Source organism: Nesoenas mayeri (assembly GCF_963082525.1).
Source record: "Nesoenas mayeri genome assembly, chromosome: 1".
In the NCBI taxonomy this organism is placed as follows: Eukaryota; Metazoa; Chordata; class Aves; order Columbiformes; family Columbidae; genus Nesoenas; species Nesoenas mayeri.
Genome location: NC_137541.1, coordinates 85,296,628 through 85,315,135, shown reverse-complemented (window position 1 = coordinate 85,315,135; position 18,508 = coordinate 85,296,628). Strand labels below are relative to the sequence as shown.

The 18,508-nt window shown below is 41.7% G+C and overlaps 1 protein-coding gene across 1 annotated transcript; it reads right to left on the bottom strand.

Annotated features, from left to right (window-relative positions):
- Positions 1–383: 383 nt before the first annotated feature.
- LOC308042065 (rap1 GTPase-activating protein 1-like) lies at positions 384–18,388 on the bottom strand (the record flags this gene model as incomplete). The annotated part of the gene is made up of 11 exons (XM_080347114.1): positions 384–400; positions 1,298–1,400; positions 1,483–1,609; positions 6,362–6,475; positions 8,699–8,802; positions 10,039–10,185; positions 11,733–11,867; positions 12,533–12,619; positions 12,805–12,876; positions 17,833–17,988; positions 18,245–18,388. The coding sequence occupies 11 exons, from the start codon at positions 18,386–18,388 to the stop codon at positions 384–386; spliced, it is 1,206 nt and encodes a 401-aa protein (XP_080203240.1).
- Between the last annotated feature and the right edge of the window lie 120 nt (positions 18,389–18,508).

Sequence of the window (18,508 nt, the reverse complement as noted above, 5' to 3'; positions counted from 1 at the left end):
TTTCAGTGGGTACTGCCTCAACTGTACTGGCTTGGCATCTTCCTTCAGTTCCACTTTTACAGGCTGGGCTGGTTTTGATTTCCCAGGTATGTCAGTCCATCACAGCCTCCTCCACTGCTTGTGGTATTTTCACTACCAGGTTTTCTTTTAATAACAGAATTTGTCCTACCTTAGATTCTGGAATTTTCATTACCAGGTTTCCATCCTCAAATGTTATTACGGCATCCAATGTGGTCAATAAATCCCGTCCTAAAAGGGAAACTGGACAGTCTGGAACATATAAGAACTTGTGGGTTAATTCCTTTCCTCCAAAACACAAATCTAAGGGTTGTAGGAATGGCCGTACTTCTTCCTTCCCTGTGGCACCAACAATCGTTGTCGTTTTATGACCTACTGTTCCCTGTAAGGAATTTAGCACAGAATAGGTAGCCCCTGTGTCCACAAAAAATCTCACATCCTGGTCTCCCACTTGTACCGTCACTAAGGGCTCCTTATTCTGGGTATCCATTTTTGTGCTTTCATATAGTCAGCTGTCATTACTATACTCCCCCAGCACCATAGTTTGTACTGCATTTCCTACTGCATTTGGTACCCAACTCATGGAACCGGGACAGTTTGGGCATTCGTTTTTCCAGTGTCCTTGCTGCTTACAATAAGCACATTGATTTGAACCAAGCTTTACAACAGGTCCCAAAGGAATTCCCTGAACATTCCAAAAACCACGCCCTTGACCGTTTCTAATTCATCTACCACGGACTCCTGTTCCTACTCCCCCACCTTGTCCTTGGACAACAGGTCTTGCTGATAATGCCTTGACTGTTCCTTTTCTCTCTTATTATTAACTTTCCAGGCTGTTTCTAACATAACATCCAGATCTCGTAATTGTGCCCCCTCCAGTTTCTGTAATTTCTTTCGAATATCATCTTGAGACTGTCCTAAGAAAATTAAAGCTAACTGAGCCCTTGCTTGTTCTGTTCTTGCTTGTTCTCCATAGAAACACATGAACACACTCACACAGGAACACACTCATTCTTTGCAATCTACTGTAGCTCCTTCTGCAGTGTGTACAGCAATATTTATTCATGCTACTGGAACACACTTCCCATTCTCCATTCCCCATTAGGATTTGCATGCTGGCTTCTCTCCCATTTCTCTCAGCCTATTATCTACCTATGCTTTCCCAAATCTCAAGGATGGCATACGAAAGATTTTCCAAAATGATTGTAGCTCAACATCACATATGTTTCTAGAAGCATAACCAGAGGATTTTTTCTGTTTTTCTTTCTTTCTTTTTTACCTGGTGAGCTGGAAGTACTGGGTGTGCAGTCACTGTCATCCAGCCACATAGTCTGAACCTTTGAATCCTGTTTTGGAAGGCCCTTAAGAGAGCACCTCAGCTCCTGGAGAGGGCAAAGAAGACGTGTTTTAATAAAGCACTTGGTAAAATCAGGGAGGGTAGCCTGTTAGAGTTCATACACCCACCCTGTCATTCTCCTCTTCCTCAGATGTTTCATTTTCCCTCAAACTACTACAGCAACTGCTTACACTGGATGAAGAACGTGAGAATGGCTGCATCACGCAGTATCCTGAAGTCTGACTCCTGAGCATTCTGTGAAATGTAAGCATTCAACATTATCAGGCTTATTGTTACACATAGGCTTGCACTTTTTGTGACATAACTTTATCATATAGTAGTCAGCAACAGGAAATTATTCATCCACAGCTAGTTTTTCCAATTCTGGTGAACTGGCTTGCATTCCTTAATTTCTAGTTGCTACTTCATTTAGTAGAAACACCACTTCTTGTTTCCATGCTGGATAACTATAATCAAAGGACAAGACTGAATTTTTAAGTCACAGACCTAAGTGTCTTCAAGCAGAGTGAGTCAAACCACCTGCATTTAAGCACTGTTAACCTCTAGACATTCATTAAAATCAACAGATGCCTTCACTTTGGAGATTAGAGATTTTAGAAGCCTAAATACAACATGTTGAGGTGTTAAACTGAGTATAAAGGCAAGGCACTACCCAGCCTCGGCCATCCACATCCACTCTCAGCCTATTGTGTTTGGTCTGGTGAAATTCCAGACAGTACAAGGAAGCTATAAAAGCACACTTTTCATGTCGTAGAGCTTATGAATTGTTACTGCTATGTTTCCAGACAGTTTTAACAGGAGGAGTAAGGAAAACTTAGAGACATTAACCAGTATTATAGAATTATTAACTAAGAAAATTCAAGGAAGCAATGGGAAGGCACAAACAAATTACTGAGATCTGCATTATTTTAGGATGTCTCAGTGCCAAGCCATTAGGATTGAGTGTCAAGCTCTTGCACAGACATGTCAGATAGGTCCTCCTGCTTACAGATAGGAACATACCTAGGTGAGGATGCCCTTCCTGGTGATTTTGTATGTGCACAGCTGCCAGTAGCCAGGCTCCTGTAGGTCCATCCCACTAGACTTTTAGCTCCCACAGGGCCATTACAATAGGAACATTCAAAACAAAATCTATTGGATCACTTGACTGCCACTCTCTCAAATGTCATGGTCACTGAGATAGCCATGATATATACCATGTTTCATATCTGTCAAAAAGGACCCTTTAGGTCAGCTTCTCCCAGCTCAGAATTTGGGATCCACTGCTTACAGTCATCTAGGAGAAAGAGCAGTTCATGAGGCTGATAAGCTCACATGGTGGAAGGTGCACTGTGCATGTAAACCTAACATTTATGGTGAAATACTCACTGCCTGCAGAAGAGATCAGCCAATAAGAGAGAGATGAGTGCTTAAAAATGTTAAGAAACCCAAAAAAGCTAGGAGAGGCAAGAAAGATAAGACACCTTCAAGATACTAAATATGTTTATTCCTTCAGAAACACTGCAAAATGTGGCCAGTCTTGACCTACAAGCAGTAATGAAACCTAAAGTCCCAGGCATATCACATGCCAGCATGCAACAGGGAGAACAGTAAAGACAGGGCCAATATAGGCCAAAGGTATTTCCTCAGGAGGTTAGGAAACATATTTTGGAGGAAATGAAGACCAACACGCTTCTCTATTGGCAGAGCAAATCAATAACATGAATTTAAGTGAGTTAGAGCCCAGATTTTTACAAAGTATCTCCTTCTCAGCATCCTTCCTCAGCAGGTTTCTCCATCCTCACCTACTGACCTATGTCATCCAAAGACAGTAGAGACAGAGGTGGAAAGATGTTTGTCTGCTCTTGCCTTCTGCAGGCCAAGCTGTTCTCTTCTGGCTCATCTGAGAAGAGGGGAGGGGAAGAGAAGGAGAGGCACTCAGCAGCAGCCTCTTTCCCTCATCACTAGTAGAGGCTGTTTCAATGGCTGCTAACTGGGCAATGGGAATGGGCTAGAGCCAAAATGCTCCAATAGAAGTTATCTGGACACGTCCCTTTCCCAGGACTCCTGCTCCTGGAACTGCCAGTGGAGCATTACATGGTGCCACTTGGTCTCTCCACAGTCCTTGAGGTCCTCTAAGTAAGTTCATGCTCCTCTTAGCCAAGGCTCTCATTTCACCCCAAAAGTCTTGCCAGTATCTTCAGTAGGTAACCAATGACAGAGAAGCATCTGGTCCGCGCTTGATTGGCTTGATGTCCCTACTCAGATGAGTCTAAGGATGGAAAACACAAAAAAACTTTTCCTAGGATTTGGGTGTACACAGTACAGTGCTTGATTTTTCAGATGCAACCCAGAGAGCCATCTGATCCTGAGGAGGTTTGCTATGTGGTTACTTAGGCGGGGTTCATTCTTTTAAGTCTGTCCCATGGGAAGAAGGATTATTTGGAAGCCTACCTGGACAGTAAAGCAGAAAAACTAAGGGTAATTGTCCCTGCACGTGGTAGAGAAGCCCAACTGAACAATGCAGTTTCATGGACTGCAAGCTAATCACTGCAGAATGGTGTGTTGGCAATCAGCATGTGAGGAAAGAGAGCGCTACTGTAAAAGAATTAATCTGTGTTCCCTTTACATTATTTCCAGCTTGGTTTTAGCACAACATGGACTAAGGGTTTGATTCGGTCTAGAATCTGTAATTATTATTTAAGACCAGCAGCAACATGCTGAACATTTTTGTGACAGAGAAATTTCCTGTGACACTACTCCCTGGGGAGAACCAGGAGCGGATTGATTGACATACTGCCAGGGATGACATTTTTAATATGGGCTGCAGAAATTGCTCTAGAACCAGCTGGAACTCTTTTTGCATTAGAAATATGCCTATATCACAATCCTGATTTGTGGCTTCACAATTAATGAACAATACTATTTCAGTAGAACTATCTTTGAGATAGCCTGTTAGAATTAAACTCCTAGACTGTTACTGCAATAATGTGCTAATACTGTTTTGGTGAAAATAGTGCGCTCTATGTGGTGGAATTCCATGTCCTTGATTCCCTGTCCCAGCTATGATGCAGAAGCTATGACTTGTACATGGGCTGGTCCCTAACTCTGAAATTACAACTCTAACTCTGGCTAATCACCAGTTGTACTAAACTCCATGTTACATCCCACCTTGTAAACAAACTGTCCAGGAAAGAGCTAAACTACCACAACTGTGAAAAGACTTCTTCTGGTGATTGTACAAGTGGTTTTGGATCCAGGACTGGAAAAAGATGCTCAGAGAGAATCCTGGTGACAGAAATAGACTGCCAAATCGTACAGGTCATGCCTCATGTGCATAAACAATATTCATGCAAGTATTGTCAGTGAAATCCCATGGTATGTTTGCTCTCTGAAAGCATGTCATATCAATTTGAAACAGCCATTGCATCTGGTTCACCTCAGCTGATGAATAGACACTGGGGGCTGGGAAGTGGATGAAGCCCGCCATCAAATGTAGAAATCAGGAACAGATGTCAAGAAAGCTTCATCATTTTCTTCCAGGACATGCACACATTCTACAGTATGCTAACCAGGACTAACCAAATTATGAGATGTTTTCTTACTAGGCAGAATTCTTGCTGATTATGCAAGGTTACTTCATCTGCCTAATCAGAGCAAGAGTCCTTCACGTGTGAACCTCTAATTCATTAACAAGGTCCCAGGCAGTATGAGGATGGGGAGGTAGAATAATGTGGTAAGGCTGGAAGGAGTTGCTGACCAATCAGTGATTCCATGTCCTGCATTCTCTCTTATCCTTTGCTGCCAGAGCTAGCATCTTAAATGGTCTATATCTCCTAGCTGTGCTCTCATCCTCCACCAAAATTTTGGACACCCACCTAAACCAAAAACTAGTATCACAAAAACATATTTACCAGAACTCTGCACCTTGGCTGTGACAACATTTTGGGTAGTCGCACAGCTGAACTACTGCAGATAGTCACCAGCCTGCAATTCTTATGGAGCTTTGGATCTACCTGGAAGGAAGGCCCTTCCTTATCAGACTTGGCACCTGGAGCAACACAGAGGCCTGGCTCTAGAGCATTTCCCGAAAGTTTCCTAGAGCAGCCCCAGTCCTGAGAAAGGGACATGCCTTACTACAAAGTACTCAGTGCCCTTTTTGCCACAGGTCTCATCCAAGTTCTCATGAAAAAAATCAGGTGTGGCAAGCTGTTCCAGAAAGTCAGCTGCAGTCCTGGATTTAGAGACAGGCTGCTCTGGAATCTTGTAAATGTAAATGTATAGTTTCCATTAAGTCCTGAAGTATCCTAGATAGGATCACATCCCAGCATAATGCAGCTTAGCAACAGCAAAGATGCACTACCAGGAAAGTACATTTTTATATAGTTTTTGACCACCAGAAACTGAAGAACTATTTTGCAGACTACCACGTGAAGTATTTTGCAGGAGTACACTAGGTATGGTATGGCGTACTTTAGCGATGAAACTTAGGTGCAACACATGAAACCCCACTGTAACACTTTGGGGGGACTGAAAACAGACTAGTAGTTCAGACTGGTTTGGAGCAGCAGCGTGAATCCTGCTTGAAGGGGCAGAACTTGAACACAACTCAACATTCCAACAAACCCTTGTCCAAGCTTCTCCATGAAGCTCCAAAATCAACCCAGAGTAAACTACAGAGGAAAAAAATACATGAGTAAGCATGGACAACTGAACTGCTAGGGCTTTGTGTATCCTGTTGGATGCAAACTAACATTACAGTAAAGATACAGCCAAATCACCTTTAAATGGTTCAATCTTTATTCACTGGCTGTTTAAGAAAGCTGACTTACTTACTTGCATGCTTAAATTACTGTTCCATGGCCAGACATACAACTTTTAAGATACTGCAATGCCTGGTGTGGGCAATCTTAGTAAATCCTCCAAGAGAGCAAGACATGCACCATGCTTAAGTCAATACCAGACACAGTGAGTGTATTTCAAATAATAAAATTATTTTCAACTCACTTGCTTATCCTCCTGGGGAATTCTGGAGAGCTGGGACTGGAGGATCCATCAGACTTCAGGTCAAAGAAAGTTCCTGGACTGTCCAGCACCTTCCGTATCCTCTCTGCAGTGCCTCTGTTGGGAAAAAATAGAAACCAGCTGTACCCCATGGTCAGAGTTAACTACTATCTATTCTAACACTTTCTTACCAGCCACAATTACAAAGCTGGATCTTTCATATACACATGAAAGTACAGTTGTGTTGAGAAGAGTAGGTTCCTCACATGTGACCTGTTGAGGGCAATATATTAGAAATGGCCAGCTTTAAGCTCCTTTTGAATTGATATAAAAGTTAAAATTAATTTCTGTACTCTCTTTTAATTCTTCCTCTTTTTCTTCTACCCTCCCCATTTCATTGGTCTTAGAAAGTTTTAGGATTGATTAGAGAGTTAATGTATTTATTGCACAAAGAAAAAGGATCCAGCAAATTTCTGTTTCAGGAGGGTTACAATAGTTTTGTTGCTACTAGTACTTGTCAAGATACTTCTGAAGCAAGCTGTCTGTGTAAGTAACTGAAAAGTGGGGCATGTTTAATTAAGGATCGGAAAACTCAGGGTTTTTTTGAGTGAGTTTTGTTGCTTCAGTGATGGAGCTCACAAAGTTCCTCCTGGGTCAGCTCTGCTGTCAGAGCCTGCATACCATTAAACTACAGCTTCAGGGTGAAGTCACACACAGTGTGTTAATCTCTCTTCTGCCAGAGAGACTGCTCCAGTCTCCCCCATTCTTGCTGAGTGTACTTCCCATCAGCCCAGGTACCCATCAGACTCATCCATGAACCAGTTCATGGCAGAACCTGGCAGACAATCCAGTGAAAGTTGATACTTTTTCTGTTAGATTAATGGGCTGAATCAGTTCCATGAAGAGTTCACTGAACATCTGAGCCATCACAAGGAATAGGACAGGATTGGGTAGTTGAAAGAGTTAGTGGGACTGCTTTTCAGTGGCATTGAACCATTAGAACAGACCAGTTGCTGGTTAAACTGTACCTTCAAGAATCAACCAAATAGTTTTTCACAGAACACAAGATAAGGCTCACTGTTCCTCATATCTATAATACGATTACAAATAAACAAAAGGAAAGCTAAATAAACCAAATAACTTACCAATTCCCTCCTAGCAAAGGCCAGGGGAAAAACCAAACCAAAACAAAAACCAACCAAACAAAAACAAAACAGAAAGAAAAGAAATCTAGGGATTTTCCTTATTGTAGAAAACTTTTACAGATCTTTTAAGGGGATAGTGAATAATGTTGTACACAATGTAATGGGTTGGCAGGTGCAGCTGCATAAGGTACAAAACTATTCAAAGTAGTGAGGAGCTATGGCTACTGTGTTGGCTTAGACTGTTACATGGAAGTTGTCTCAGATTTAATTTTTCTCAAAGAAGGTTCTATACTGTATTCTATACTATTTTTATTCAGATTAGGTCCTAGGCATCTCATTAAAGAAAGGTCCAAGGGAATACCTAGAAGGGAAAATGTAGTAATTCTTCCTGTTGTGAAATCACTATTTTCCACATTAAAGATAGCTTTTTTCCCCCTTTTACGCTGAGTCTGTAAGCTGTCCTCCGGAATTCTTGCACCTGGAAAAAATGTATATTAGATGCAGAGCACTCATGTGACTTCTGAAACTCTGTATAATCTTGAAAAGGAGCCTCAGCAAGAACTGAGACAAATTTGATTTAACTAAATCTCTTGTGACCAACAGACAACTTTTGAATGGTTAAAATTCTGTCAAATATGCCAAATCACTCCTTGAACCTGTATGTTACCCTTTAAGTATTTCTCACACCATCTAATTTGTTTTGACTTAAAGCTTTTTTTAAAAAATCCTTTTTTTTCAAGGTATCAGAAGTTTTGTCTATTTGAACTTTTTGACACAAAACCAAACAAACAACCAAGCACCCAATTCTCCCTTGCCAAATAGAAGCCTTTAATCTGATTGTTATCTGAAAGTGATGAATACAGAACAGGAGAACCAGGAGTCCTGGAACATATTGCACAATATTTAAGAGTGACATTACTATGTTCCTCCACCCATTTCCTCCCTTCTTCCACTCATATTGATTATTCTCCTTTACAAAGAGCCCTTTTTGTTTTGTTTGTTTCTGTCAATTGTCCATTTCTCCATTAACTCATAATGAGGCTTTTCTTCCCATTCCAACCATTTCCATTTCCATACTCATTCCTGTCAATTACCTTTCTGTCCTTATACATGCCTTTCTATCTCCCCTTTCTCATCTCCTTCTATGTTTTTTTTTTTTTTTTCTATCTTTGTCTCATCTTCCCACGGCTCATACCTCTTTTCCTCCCGTATGTTCTCAATGCCAATGGCACTACTCCGTCGCCCATGGAACCAGCTAGCTCGAGTACGTGAGGGGCTCCTACCAGGCAAGGCAAAAGACTAGAAAAAAGGAAAGTGTGACAGAAAAGAGAGCGGGAAACATGACGGGAAACACTGTGGAGAACTGAAAGCATGGAAGAGAGTTTGCAATGTGGATCCAGATCCTCTCCTTTGCTTTGCAATACAATAGAACAGCTCAGCTCCACTGGTGCAAGGAGTACTTTCTGTCAGTGAGAAACATAATCTAGGGCTTACAAAGGTGGTACAAGAAAGAGACTGAAAGATACAGAAACAAAGTCAGAACAAGATACACAGCCACTATACAGAGAAAGAGGCTCAGGAAGGGAGGTATCCCCATGTGATGAGAGAAGGAGAGGCAGAATCAGGAAGGCAGAGAAAAATAGAAGTTAAAGGAGAGAAGGAGGCAGCAAACTCATCATTACTACGCTGTGAATTAGTTGTGCTGACATAAGGAATGCATACAACTGAGGAAACTGTCACCAATAAATTTCCATACTGAAAGGAACCTTCTTGGCTTACTCAGAGATGTGTTTTTGTAGTTTGCCTGTATACTGACATCACTAGTGCAAAGACCATAATCAGCTAGATGCACTTTGGCCAAAGTGACCATAATTCCAGTATCAGAAACATGGATCCTTTTCTGGTAACATTTGTCATGGATTTGTTATGCTCACACTGATCACATACGTTTGGTATCCTTATCAAATAAGAAAGCCTTTGATAGTGACTAGAAATATTCACTCTTTCTCACCCCAAACTTTATTAACTCTGCTATTTGTTCCCAACATACAAATTATGTTTACAGCAAAAACGCACCTTGAATAAGCATTGCACACCTGTTTATATTACAGAAAAGAATCTGATTGGTGAAATTGAAGAAAATGGAACAGATCTAGTGTCTTTATATTCTCAGCTCTTGCCATATGAGAATACAGCACCATTCTAGTCAAACCACAGTACATGCATTTTTTTAAGGTATGGCAACATACAGGATCTAATCCAGGATAGATATCTGATGCAGAATCATGTTTGGCTTTCTCCTCCCAGTCTGCATCAATCTCAGCTCTAGTTTACATATGAACTGAGGCTAGAGATAGGCACAGACAAAACAGATTGCAACACGTGCTGTCACCACTTGTGAGATGGGATTGTACAACAGAAAGACATTCACAGAAAGACAAAAGGACAAACTAATAGGGAAAGAGAACTAAGAATGTATGGATGGCTCACAAAGGTATGCCAGGTTTCTTCTTACAGCCCACTCAAATACCTTACCGCAGCAACGGCCTTAGGGCCCTCGGTGACACTCTGGCTGAGGGCAAGGCCAGGTGTAGCTGGGCGGCTGGGCAGGGTGGCTGGCTGCTGCTTTCTCATGGATATCCCCATGGTATCCAGGCTCTGGCTGCGGCCTCTAATCACCCGCTGAACAGTGGGGAAGCAGGGAAACAAACAAACACAGATACACATATAGACCTGCACACAGTAGAGCAGTAGGAAAAGCACCACAGTTTGGGTGGAAAGGTGTGATAAACCAGCACCAAAACCACAGAAATCCTAATTCCTAGAAGACAGCATCTTAGATATTACCCATTTTTGGTCCTAGCCAATTCATGGAGCTCACTGCCAGTGGAGATCTCTTCCTCAAGTTTATTCTCTACTTTCACTTCCCTTTTCCTGTTGCAAAAAATAGAGATTCCCTACCAGTATCCCAGCAGATTGGATAAGACAGCATAATCTGAAGAATTCTTACCCAGTACAGGCTACAAAACAGAAAATCAAACTCCTATTCAAGACTGTAAGGTTCAGTCTTGCATGAACTTGGGTGTTGGTTCCAAAGGGAAAGGAGCCATACTAAAGTCTGCAGCATCTGAAAAAGCTATTTTTGAGTTTACTCAGCCTTTTCCAGCCTTCTGCAAAGGTCATATGTCTACATGACATGCAAATCACAGCATCTGCTATAAGTCAGAAAAGGACATTTTGGGATAATTAGTGTAAGACCCAGATGGGTAGGAAATTCCTGTTTAGCAGCAAAGGCAGGATAGACTGATTGTATGTAAAAACACACCTCATCAAAGCATCCCAGTTCTGACCAAAGCTACGCATATAACTATATGTAAATGGATTAGTTTGACAGCCCTTAACAACTCTAACTAGCCCACCATGGTCATCTGAAGAAATAATGTATTTCTCTGTCCAGACAGCTAACTTACACAAAAGAAGTGGTGAGGCACTTCCACAGAAGTGGGAGAGGAAAAGTAGATAGGAAAATGATATAAGATTCTCAGTTCAAAACTCAGTTTTCCTGTTTGTACAAAAACTTTCCTATCTCGTATCATCTTGATCACTTTTAAAATAAGTTCTGCCACCTGATTAAAAAAAAAAAAAAAAGAAAAAGAAAAAGAACAAAGTGTAATCTACACTGAACAAAAGAAAGTAAATTATCTCTGGCTTTTAGAGAGTAAGTAAAGCATCACAGTTTCTCTAGATGGTACACTCACAGATACATTAGAAACGCTCTTGCAGTGGCTCTTGCAAATATTTCAGTTATGAGGAAAATTAAGTGAAAGAGATATGCTGTAGGAACTGAAAGCTGCTTGCTACTAGGTATTACTATTCCTCTTGCAAACACTCATTCCTTTTTCTGTAAGTCATGGAGTGACACCTCGTCTAACATTAGACGACAGCATGAAGCATAAAGAATTTCATTTCTTAGGGACAATAAGGAATTCCACCCTAAGCCACACTGTAGCTCTGTAGAAAGGCGCACAGGAAGGGGAAAAATTTTTCTTGAGACATATGGCAAAGGACAGTTGAAGATGCTCTAGAGAAAGGCTGCTGGATTGAAAGACTTCTTCTGTCTCACCCTAAGCACAGCTGACCAGCAGGGTGAATATTCCTTGGAGGGACACACAATGAGCTTGAGAAAATTATGAGCAACTGGGTAAAGGAATCAATCCACTATGGCTCACCTTGAAATTCTCAAGGAAGCTCCCACTGCCATTCTCTATCTTGTCATCCTCCCCTATGGGCAACCCCATCATACTGCGGCTGCGAAGCTGCAGCTCCTCAAAAAGGCTCTCCAAGAGGGCACTCCGAGTTCTTTCCTGCGTCAACATTAGGAATGAAAACACAACTATTATTGGGGGCGGAGGGATTATTTTTCCTGTTTTTGCAATGTCTCACGTCTGTCTTAAAAAAACAAAAACAAAACCAAACATCATGAAGATTATTTTAAACAGTATGAAGTGGTTTTAGATGTGGTTTTAGTGGTTTAGATTTTATGGAACATATTACAATAGTACCTAGCCATTTTAAACTCTTTCTAAAGCAAGTCATAAAGGACACCGGTACTTTTTTTACAGGTGATGAAAAAGAGGCATGAATTGAGGGCATTTTTTTCTAGATCAGGTAAGCAGCAGAGTGTGGAACAGAATTTTAGTACCTTGAACCAAAATCAGTGAGATCAGTACACATCCTGCAGCACAATACTGAGTTTCAGCTAAAACAGAATTTCCTCCAGCAAAATGCATGCATCATATTCCCACTCTTACTTGAGGATTAGATCTTTACATTAGGAGGTACCTGTTCATATTCTATCACACCTGCTGTGAAATACAAAGGAAGTATCACATAGCCAAGTATCATAACATTTCATCTTCCTTTTTTAAGCAACACAAAATAAGAAGTAAAAAGTTATACTGTATTTTCTTAATCTGGCAGTAATATAATTTTATAATTTTTAATGCAAACAACAAGGTAATAGACCCACCTCTAATTTAGCAAATTTATCAGCTCGATAGCAGCTGTACTCAGCATTGATGAGCTTGGCCAAAAGGAATTCACGAAACTCTGCACTCTGCAAAACAGGATGAAGACTAGACTAGAAATGAAAACAATAATAAAAATATCACATGAGAAAAGCTCTGCCTTTCTGCTCTTTAGACCTCCAAAGTCATGTAGCCAGACTGACAACACTGACTCAGAACTCCAGGGTATGTACCATATTACCCTGCCATCTAACAGTGGACAAGAGAAACAAACCTTTCTAAATATGGCTGGATTTGGCAGAGGGGGTCCAAAGAAGGGGACGTCATCTCGGGCTGTGACTGAAACCTGAAAAAATATAAGGGGGAAAAAATAAGTATCATAACACAAGTGAGACTATCAAAGCCTTCAGACTACTATGGTATATCTGATCCCTCCTGAATAATTCACATATCGAAAAGAACTCAAATATGTTATCCCATGCATCCAGCTCTTTCTGAACTCAGTGAATAAATGTGCTGATTTATCTTCCAGAAATTCAGTCAGCTAGATGTGCACACAGTAAAAGCAACAAAACCAATAAAGTGAATTGGTTTTTAGAAATCTTTAATAACAAGCAGTATATTTGGAAAAAAAAAAAAAAAAGCTTCTATTCAGCCGGCAAGATTTACCTCCACTAGAAGAACCTCTGTCAATGTGATTATAGTGATCTTTTTTTTTTCTTTTTTTTGACAGAGAATTTTCAGTGGAACTACACTGCACAGTGAGGGGAGTATCTCAGTGACACCACCTCTCTGAGACACATATGGTACACATACAAAAGCACTTTCTCAGCAAGAGATAAGGATATCCATGTGGTTTTTTGTCTTTTTTTTTTTTTTTAACCGTGCTCCTACCCGACATATCAATGCCAAAAAAGTTACTGTAATGAAGTTTTTATATAGTCAGTTGGCTCTTCACACCATTTACTTGTAATTATACACAGCTATCTTACCAGATACACACAGCAATTAAGAATATTTCACAGGCTTTTTTTTGCCAAGTTTGATGTGGTAGTTCAGATTTCTCACATCATAGGCCAGCACCCTTAATTACAAGGCCTCTCACACCCTCCCAATAGATATCTACCAGTTAAAATCCTGCCTTGCATTTTGTCAGGCATGTCAGCATCATATCTGTGCCTCGCAAAATTATGGAGAAGATTATTCTAGAAGTTACTGAAAAACATCTGAATGACAACACAGTCCTGCTTAACAAACTTAATTTCTTGCTACGACAAGGTTACCCACCTAGTTTACCAAGGGAAGCCTGTCGATGTGATCTTTTTGGATTTCAGTAAAGCCTTTGATACTGTCTCTCACAGCATCCTCCTGGACAAGATGTCCAGCATACAGCTGGAAAAACACTTGTGGGTGAGTAATTGGCTGATGGGCTGGGCTCAGAGGGTTCTAGTAAGTGGGGTTATGTCAGGTGGTGACCAGTCACTAGTGGGGTTCCTCAGGGATCCATCTTAGGGCCAGTGCTGTTCAATGTCTTCATAAATGACTTGGACACAGGACTTGAGGGAATACTAAGTTAGCCAATGACACTAAACTGGGAGGAGCTGTTGACACTCTCAGATGCAGAGAGGCCCTGCAGAGTGATCTGAGCAAATTGGAGAAATGGGCAATCACCAACTGCATGAAATTCAACAAGGGCAAGTGCCAGATATTGCACCTGGGGCACCGCAGCCCTGGCTGTACATACAGACTGGGGAACAAGATACTGGAGAGCAGTTCCGTGGAGAGGCATCTGAGGGTTCTGGTCAACAGCAAGTTGAACATGAGCCACCAGTGTGTCCTGGCTGCCAAGAGGGCCAACCATGTCCTGAGTTGCATCAAGCACAGCATTGCCAGCTGGACCAGGGAAGTGATTGTCCCGCTCTCCTCTGCACTGGTGTGGCCTCACTTGGAGCACTGTGTGCAGTTCTGGGCACCACGGTATAAAAAAAGATACTGGAGAGTGTCCAGAAGAGGGCTACAAAGTTGGTGAAGGGTTTGGAGGGGAAGCCATATGAGGAGCAGCTAAAGTCACTTGGTTTGTTCAGCCTGGAGGAGGGTGTTGTGTATTGATAAGGATCATGGCTGAAAACATTGTAGCGAAACTAGTTCATCCAGCCACAGGAGATGACACATTCAGTATAGGGTGAACTGCGATTTACATATCAACAACAAGCTAACAAGCCACAGCCCAGGCCAGCTGGCCAATACTGGAGGTGGGGGATGAGCTGGAGGGTACATAGCTCCATCTTCTGATATGCACAGCTTGGCAAACAAAGGGGAAAAGCTCAGACCCTTCAACATGGCCCCGGATTTGTCGAGACTTGTCGATCTTTCGCAATCACCCCTTTCCCCCGCAGACTCTTCTCTACTCGGAGGGCTATAAAAAAAGCTCGCTTAAAACAGCACTGATAGGGAATCCACCACCCTGAGGACCCTCAGCCCACCAGCCTCACCACGGGAACTAGACTAGACATCGGAGGATGCTGCCCTCCTAAACTACAAACCCCAGCATCCTCGCTGCGGGACACCGGAGGGCATACACACATCTCATCATCCACGCTGTGGAGCCCTAAGAGTGACTGGATCCCTCATCTGTTTTTTTCTTCCTTTCTCTCTGCTCTTTCCGCCTCTCCTTTTTTCTATACCCCCATTTCTTTGTCTCTCCTTCTGTGAATGGTGATATATTACTCTCTTTCTCTCTCTCTTACACCTTAGTTTTCCTTCCCTCTGTACCACTCTTTTTCTCTCTCTCTTCCTTTTGAACATATAAGAGTAACATTATCTTAAGCTCTGCTGTTGGATTCTTCTAAGTCCCATATTATAGCTACTAATGGTTGCCAATACATGGCTCGTAGTAGGACTCTTGCTGTTAATGTATTGATAAGTTCTGTGATATCATAAACTATTTTTGCAAAGCCACTATTTGCTGTAACTAGTATTCCAACACATACTTTTAGTAAAACTCATAACTGAATTGGACCCCTGGAGTGATTGTCTGTCATTCACTTCACATAACCGCACAGAATTAACCGACAGTTAACTCACACCTGGTCTCATCTGTTGAGTCAGGGCGTGTGTCGCATTCAGAGTTAACTCATCCCTCATCCCATCTGTTGGGACAGAACAGAGGGGAGGCTCTACAGCTTCCTCACAAGGGGAGAAGGAGGGGCAGGCACTGATCTCTTCTCTCTGGTGACCAATGACAGAACCCAAGGGAACAGCAGGAAGATGTGCCAGAGGAGGTTCAGGTTGGACATGAGGAAAAGGTTCTTCACCCAGAGGGTAGTGGAGCATTGGAACAGGCTCCCGAGGGAGGTGTCGCAGCCTGTCAATATTCAAGAAAAGACTAGACAGTGCCATCAGGCATACAATGTGAACTGTGGGGTTGTCATATGCAGGAACAGGAGGAGATGGACTCGATGATCCCTGTGGGTCCCTTCCAACTCAGGACATTCTATGATTTTAATTTTCTCATTGCAAAAATTGATTCAAATAAATAAATGCCATTAATATTCCAATTTAACCACAAGGCACTAAAGCTTAAGTAAATGGGAAAATGGATGGAAAAAAATTTTCCTTCAGTCTCTTAAGTACTAGAATACTCTCAAGGCAGAATGAGTTAAACGCCCTTTTGAAAAGCCTTTACAGAAAATCCTGCATTGGCTCTAGGGTCCTGACTGGGACTATTTCATTAAATGATACAGGCAACCCTATTACAGTAACCAAAACAATGGCATTGCAGACAGGGAAAGATGAAAACAATAGTAGGAAGAGACAAGACAAACGGTAACCTTCCCCAGCTCTTTCTCATGTCATTAAATGAAATCCAGTAAATTTCTGTGCCCTATAAAACAGAAAGCAAGACAAGAACTAGGACCCTATGCCCCTCATCAACATGAAGCTATCAATGTTCCTTGTGCTATGTCCCTGATCAATATGAAGCTATCATATATACCAGGCTCCCCATAGCACAAGGAACAATAGAAGGTGGTTACTCCACTCCCAGCACACTTGTTGGTGGGAAAAGAGATGGGTATCCTGTCCAAATTTTTATATTCTCGGTGTTCTTGTAGATTTCCAAGGCATAAGGACCAAATCAACATTTCTACATAATACGAGACATAGCACTTTGATTAAAATGTTTCTACAATAGAAACATCACAGAACCTGAGTTTCTGTATATTTTCTTCTCTCTCAGCATGACTGAAAGTTGAGCATAAAGTTACATAGGCATCCATACAGAGTCATGTTACAGTGAAAGAGCTGTGTGCAAAAGCTGCAGACAGGGAATTGGTTTTCTAGTAGAGCTTCTTTCAACTGGAGGGCCCAAACAGGTAGCACTTCCCTGACAGATGGGAATCCTGTTCTGGGATCCCCTGAAGCAGATGTAGCTGGTTTGAATTCCATAGATTAGGCCAACCAGCTGCATCTGAGCTGCAGTCTCCGGCAGGGCAACCTCTCAGCGCTGTGCTCTGCAGCATGAGCAATGCAGACATAGCTTTCAGTTAGGTGAATGAGTTTTACCTGACTTATATGATGCAAGCAATACATCCCCCAAAATGGCATAAATTTTTCCTTGTGCTCTTTGATGTAAACAACAACAACAACAAAAAATCTGAATTTGTCCTGCTTCAATTCCCAAGCTTTAAGCTTCAGAAATTCATCAGCCCCTTTGAAAAACATACAAGTATATTCTAGTTCCATGTGTAGATTCTTAATAAATTGATTGAATTACTCTTTCATTTTCTGTTTGCTAGGTAGAGGCACTAAGCAGTCCTGCAGTAAAACACTTGCATTCCAGAATCTTGGTCTTTGTCAGCCTCACCTCCTAGCCCCATCCAGATAAAAATGTATTTATGAAATCTGAATACTCAACAAACATGAACAGAGATTGCTAAATAGCAGCAGCCACACTAAATAGGGAGGACCTATGTGAACCTATAGAATAGAGAACAGCATAGCAGACTGGAGACTCCTGGTCAGAGAACAGAGAGTGTGTGAAGGGCAAGGAGAGATGGTGGCAGCTACTGGATTTCTAGGTCTACTGGTAATAGATCTAATTATTGCCTTTCACTGAAAATTGATCCAAAGAAATAAATACCATTAATATTCCATATTGATCAAGTTTGCTAAAAGTGCAAGCAGAGCTGTTAGGATGACAGCTGGCTGAATCCGCACCTCTTCCAAAAGCCCAAGAACAGGTTTCCACTTCAAGGATCAATATCAGCAAATCAGTACAGAGGAATCTATTGGCTCTGTTCACCTTGTAGAAAGTGTCCCCAGTTGTGTCATGAGTGAGCTGAACTACCACATAAGCGTGTAGGAAATTAGAAGCAATCATATTAGGGACAAAAGGTGTGCTTTCATCCTGGAAGATGATGGCTACAATGTCATTCCCAATGTGACGCTTCCGCTGAAGCTAGAGACAGAAAAATAATAAAGTGAGAAGGCAGGTGAAAAAGAGTAGAACAGTACAATGGGCCCTTAAATACCAGTCTATTTAACATCTTCAGTCCATCTGTTGAACCAAACCCCTCATCAATTAATTTTACCATTACTCCAGCTATAATTCCCACTGTTATGCAATTAGGCATTCGCCCCTCTAACTAGCCCCACATTGAATACCCCTCCCCTCTTAGCCACACAACTGAATTCCTTAGTTCCCCTTCCAATACCTGCTGGGAATCTCCCTCTGTGAAGGGCAGCTTTGTAGACACAGGAAACATGATCTCCTTGCCTCGGAAATTTGTATACACTGACTCAGTGCCCGTTTGACATCTAGTGACATCCAAGCCTCCCCGAAACCTGAGCAAATCCATACCACACCATAGATAAGGCAGGACAGAGATGAGGAAGTGGAAAGAAATGAAAATATATCAGTAACAGTACCTTGGTACATCAATATTATCAAAGGTGATTTTAAGAAATCACTGATAGTG